This window comes from Scyliorhinus canicula, chromosome 9 (assembly GCF_902713615.1).
Source record: "Scyliorhinus canicula chromosome 9, sScyCan1.1, whole genome shotgun sequence".
NCBI lineage: Eukaryota > Metazoa > Chordata > Chondrichthyes > Carcharhiniformes > Scyliorhinidae > Scyliorhinus > Scyliorhinus canicula.
The window spans coordinates 3,452,431-3,458,430 of NC_052154.1; the positions used below are offsets into that span (position 1 = coordinate 3,452,431).

At 56.8% G+C, this 6,000-nt stretch overlaps 1 protein-coding gene across 2 annotated transcripts in view; it reads right to left on the reverse strand.

Annotated features, from left to right (window-relative positions):
* The window catches only part of LOC119971062 (transcription initiation factor TFIID subunit 4-like), a 365,388-nt gene extending 360,972 nt beyond the window's left edge, over positions 1–4,416 (reverse strand). The window contains exon 1 of one of the 2 annotated variants that reach the window (XM_038806198.1): positions 3,012–4,416. In XM_038806198.1, the coding sequence (XP_038662126.1) occupies positions 3,012–4,410 (1,399 nt within the window). In that variant the 5' untranslated portion in view covers positions 4,411–4,416. The remainder of the gene's footprint in view (positions 1–3,011) is intronic. The other variant, XM_038806199.1, reaches the window with a different exon arrangement.
* Between the last annotated feature and the right edge of the window lie 1,584 nt (positions 4,417–6,000).

Genomic DNA, 6,000 nt, shown 5'->3' on the forward strand with positions numbered 1-6,000 from the left:
CGCCTGTTCGGGTACACAGAGGGAGAATTCAGAATGTCCAATTCACCTAACAGCACGTCTTTCGGGACTTGTGGGAGGAAACCGGAGCGCCCGGAGGGAACCCACGCAGACACGGGGGAAACATGCAGACTCCGCACAGACAGTGACCCAAACTGGGAATCAAACACGGGTCCCTGGCACTGTGAAGCAGCAGTGTTAACCACTGTGCTACCGTGCGGCCTACATGACAACAGTGAGTACTCTGTCAGCGATCACCCTTGGCATGCAAAGGGGCCAGCAGATGGGAGGAATTGCTGCATTGTGCTGTCAGCAGAAGTCCAGGACAAGTAGGTTCACCAAGAGTTTTCTTCAACTGCTTACTGCTGTTCCAAACCATGCACACTCTACAACCAGTGAACTTCACAGACATTACCCATCTTATAGACTATCCAACCCAAAGTATTACTGCACATAACACACAAGCATTTTCAGTTTGACTGGGGTACTCCTTATTTATTAGTGGTTCTCTTAATCTGCACGGTTTGTTTGATTTTCATAGTGACACCTAGTGACACCCACGTGTCACCAAATAAAACATGAAAACAATATGGCAAATGTCTTCGTTCAACGGTAATAATAAACAAAACAATGCTCAATAAGCAACAGAAAACATCACACCAATTAATTTAGTGACCAGCAGCTACCATGTAGTGCCCACTGATGGCAGGAAGTCTCAAGGATATTGGTCGACACAAGATACTCCCTCCCCAATGCACCTGGGTAAGGGCAGTGTTGCAGAAGAAAGATAAGCTGCCAGAGCAACAGCCCCATGAGCACTGCCCACCATTCGGACAAGTCCGGCAGTAAGTACGTGAGATGGTCCTCCAACTTACATGACCACCCCCCTCCCCCCAACACACACACTCCCACACAACCCCACCCCCAAAGCAGTAGGACATCAGCAGCAAGGATTAAAAGCTACAGGCAACGGTACAGGAGAAACCCTTTCAGGGGTCAAGAAGGGGAGTAACCTCCCGCAATTTATACCTCAACCACAGAAATGCAGCCTTGGAGACGGGAAAAGTGCCCCAAAATCTGCAGAGTACAACTGCTCTGTGGAAATCTCCCCATCCCAGATCCGAATTGGTGCTGGGAAGAACTCCTGCATAGAGACCTCCATTGGACAGAAACGCAGCATCTGGGTTGGGCGGGTCCATATGACAAAACAAATGAGTGAGTAGACCCATGGATGGAAGTTGGCTCAGTGGAAGGAGACAGAACACCAGGGGCTTGACAAGGCAGAAGGGAAAAGGAGAGGAGAGACTGTAGTAACAGCCAATTGATGAACTCTCTCTACAAAATGGAAGGCACAGAGGGAGTATCCAAGAGACAGTTCAAGTTGTGATATACGGATTCCTGAGGGAGGAATTTGGAGCCCCACACTGATGAGGAAATCAGCTGGAAAAAGGCTAAGATCAAATAGGATTAGTCCACACTTTATACACCAGGAGTCAGGACCAAGTAATGCTCAAATTTAATGCTCAAATCACTTTGGCCACAAAAAAAAATGTCAGGGTGAAAAATGAAATTAAAAATGAAAATCGCTTATTGTCACGAGTAGGCTTCAAATGAAGTTACTGTGAAAAGCCCCTAGTCGCCACATTCCGGCGCCTGTCCGGGGAGGCTGGTACGGGAGTCGAACCGTGTTGCTGGCCTGCTTGGGTCTGCTTTAAAAGCCAGCGATTTAACTGAGTGAACTGAGTGGGTGTGTCATTGCTGCTGGTAACATCCAGCACGTCCCTTACAAAAGTTCACATTGTAACCTGGGCTCTGTGCTCCACCAGTCAACCACTTGACGTGTTGATTACTCAGTAATGGCTTTGCCAGCAGAGTCGCTGCCTGACAGAGGAGAGCTTCTCCTGGAGGAAGCCAAGTTCCAAGCCCGAAGATCTTGCTAAAAGACAGGCAGGGCCTGCATGGTTTTCTCCTTTGAGGCCAGGGGTGAGAGTTGGGTGGTGTTGTGGGGCTTCACTTGTATTTTGTCTTCATGTCCAATATCACAAACAGCCAGGATTAAATGGGGCACTAAACATTGTAATATTGCACACTCAAATCTTATTGCTGGAACATTTTGCAGAAACTGCATGTGAACAGATCAGACAAAACATGTTCTCCAACAGAAATTGCAAGTCATGCGGAGGTTAGCACTGCTGCCTCACGGTGCTGAGGACCCGGGTTCAATCCCGGCCCCGGGTCACTGCTCGTGTGGAGTTTGCACATTCTCCACGTGTGTGTGTGGGTCTCACCCCCACAACCCAAAAAGATGTGCAGAGTAGATTGATTGGCCATGCTAAATTGCCCTTTAAATGGAAAAAAAGAACTGGGTATTCTAAAAATATTTTTAATTGCTGGTCACAAAAGTAGCTGAAGCAACATCACTTTGCCACATGCATGAAGGTTAACAGTAAATTCCTGGCAGTATTCCTTCTGTGTATATTTATTAAACATCAACAACTATTCAGTAACCAAGTAAATTACTGCGCCATCAAAAGGCATTTTAACAAAAAGGTTCAAGTAAACAACTAATGGTTTTACCAAGTTAAACGCACGATATAAACTCAAGTTATTGATGTGTAAACATGAATATTGAAGTCAGTTGCCCAGCAAAAGCATATAATATAAATATAATCACTTATTGTCACAAGTCGGCTTCAATACTGCGAAAAGCCCCTAGTCGCCACATTCCGGCGCCTGTTCGGGGAGGCTGGTATGGGAATTGAACCGTGCTGCTGGCCTGCCTTGGTCTGCTTTAAAAGCCAGCCATTTATCCCAGTGTGCTAAACCAGCCCCTGCAATATATATATATATTTTATATTTACTTAACCAGTAACATATGTGGCTAGTAGCTTAGATACAGAGAGACTAGAGCAATGCTAAAAATAACTTTTTTTGCATGGGTATTTGATGAAATCTTCACTCATGGGGTACTCAGGATTAATACTCATTGGTCCTGTGCTTTCAACAGCACTCACCTGGTGGGATGGTGAACCCAGAAGCAAGTTGCACTGTCGGTTGTTGTGGTGGGTGGATGATAAACTGTGGGGCGACAATACGGTGGGATGGACCTATCCCAGGACGAGGAGGCTGTGCTTGAGTGGCTGATGCATGGATGATACCAGGGGCAGATGTGACGACTTTTGTGATTCCAACATGGGGGCGTGCGATCATGTTGACTGCAGACTTTGCCACAGCATTGATGCTGACCGGCAGGCTGGCTAAAGGCAGAGAGCTGGTAACTGTACATTGTAGCTGATTGCTTGAGGTGTTGGCCATAGTGACAGAAGCAGCTGGGTTGTTCAATAGACTGAGTGGAACAGGCTGAGACTGAGTGTGCAGAACAAGCTTTGTCTGTGACGTGGAATTTGTATTGGTGGATATGGGGGTGGAAATTGGATTACTGACAGCAGCAATCTGATTGACCAATTGTGTCACTGTTGCACTTTGACGGATGCCTGTCCTTTCCCCAACTTGCAACGGTCCAGGTGCATTCACTTTGGAATGTCCATTCAGTGGCAGTGTGGTGCCCACAGTATTACTGGCTATTACAGTGTGCATTGGCGGTCTTTGCAGGGTGGTGGTAGGGGTGCTGACATTATCCATCAGGATGCTAGCTTGACACACAGAGTGAGGGTTAAGGGTGCCGTTCTGAGATGGGTTACATGGTGAGTTGATGCTGGTGGTGGGGGGCACAGTCAGGGAACTGAGGCCAATGGTGCCGGCAGCCCCAGAGGTGGGGAGGTGTTTACAGGTCCCAGAGGGGGTTCCAGTGGAGAGATGCAGAGCAGTAGTTACCCCAGGGGAGTGAGAGCTGGTCACCACCCCATTGGCAACAGGAGGCGGGGGTCGGGGTGCCTTGCCAGCTGTGGGCAGGTGGTTTGATGCCGGGGTCTGGTTTGTGGTCACCAGGCCCAGGGGGGGCACACTCCCCCCTGGGTTGGGGGCAGCCAGCGGTACAGAGCTGAGGCCGGGCGAGGGGGAAGGAGGCGGCGGCCACTCGGACTGAGAGAGGCGGCGGGTCCCGGGGGTGGCGGGAGCTGGAGGCCGGGCTCCGGCCGAGGAGAGGAAGCTGTTGGCGGGAGATGGCGGTGACTCGCCGGCGGAGGCTGCTGGCTGCCTGAGGCCGGGCCCGGCAACTGCCTCCTGCCCGGAGCCGGGGGTCGGAGCGGCAGGAGCGGCAGCAGCGGCTTGGTCCCCGGGCGGCGATGGTGCCATGCCGCCGGCTCGCGGCTCTCCGTCCGCCGGGCCCCCCTCTCCCTGCGGGGCTGCCCGGCCCGCCAGCTGCGACTCCAGCGAGCCCACCAGGTCGCTGACCGCCTTCTCGTCCACCTCTGACAGGAGCAGCTCCTCCAGCGGATCCGGGCCCGCCGCCATCTTCCTCCGGAGCCCTACCGCGCGTGCGCATCCCCCAGCCCCTCCCACCGGCACGTCCGCGTGGGCGCAACCCAAGCCCCTCCCACCGGCACGTCCGCGCGTGCGCATCACCAAGCCCCGCCCACCCGCACGTGCGCATCCCCAAGCCCCTCACACCTGCGCATGCGCATCCCCAAGCCCCTCCCACCGGCACGTCCACGCGTGCGCAGCGCCAAGCGCCTCCCAGCTTTGACAAAGAGTCAGCGGACTGGGACCTTTAGCTCCTTTCTCTCCCTACAGATGCTGCCGGCCCCGCTGAGATTTTAGACCATTTTCCCTTTCGTTTCAGATTCCAGCATCCTCAGTAATTTGCTTTTCTCCACCCAACCATCCGTGCGTGAGCAGCACCGAGCCCCTCCCCCAGCGCGCAGTGCCGTGCCAAGCCCCTCCCCCGTTCGACAGCGCCAAGCCCCTCCCCCGGCTCGACAGCGCAGAGCAGCACCAAGCCCCTCCCCCGGCTCGACAGCGCGCAGCGCCAAGCCCCTCCCCCGTTCGACAGCGCCAAGCCCCTCCCCCGTTCGACAGCGCCAAGCCCCTCCCCCGGCTCGACAGCGCAGAGCAGCACCAAGCCCCTCCCCCGGCTCGACAGCGCGCAGCGCCAAGCCCCTCCCAAGCTCGACAGAGCAGCACCAAGCCCCTCCCCCGGCTCGACAGAGCAGCGCCAAGCCCCTCCCCCGGCTCGACAGCGCCATGCCCCTCCCCCGGCTCGACAGCGCAGAGCAGCACCAAGCCCCTCCCCCGGCTCGACAGCGCGCAGCGCCAAGCCCCTCCCCCGTTCGACAGCGCCAAGCCCCTCCCCCGGCTCGACAGCGCAGAGCAGCGCCAAGCCCCTCCCCCGGCTCAACCGCGCAGAGCAGCGCCAAGCCCCTCCCCCGGCTCAACCGCGCAGAGCGGCGCCAAGCCCCTCCCCCGGCTCAACCGCGCAGAGCAGCGCCAAGCCCCTCCCCCGGCTCGACAGCGCAAAGCCGAGCCCCCCCCCCGGCTCGACAGCGCAAAGCCGAGCCCCTCCCCCGGCTCGACAGGGCAGAGCAGCGCCAAGCCCCTCCCCCGGCTCGACAGTGCAGAGCAGCGCCAAGCCCCTCCCCCGGCTCGACAGTGCAGAGCAGCGCCACGCCCCTCCCCCGGCTCGACCGCGCAGAGCAGCGCCAAGCCCCTCCCCCCGTTCGACAGCGCCAAGCCCCTCCCCCGGCTCGACCGCGCAGAGCAGCGCCAAGCCCCTCCCCCGTTCGACAGCGCCAAGCCCCTCCCCGGCTCGACAGCGCAGAGCAGCGCCAAGCCCCTCCCCCGGCTCGACAGCGCCAAGCCCCTCCCCCGGCTCGACAGCGCCAAGCCCCTCCCCCGGCTCGACAGCGCAGAGCGGCGCCAAGCCCCTCCCCCGGCTCGACAGCGCAGAGCAGTGCCAAGCCCCTCCCCCGGCTGGACAGCGCAGAGCAGCGCCAAGCCCCTCCCCCGGCTCGACAACGCCAAGCCCCTCCCCCGGCTCGACAGCGCGCAGAGCAGCGCCAAGCCCCTCCCCCGGCTCGACAGCGCGCAGCGCCAAGCCCCTCCCCC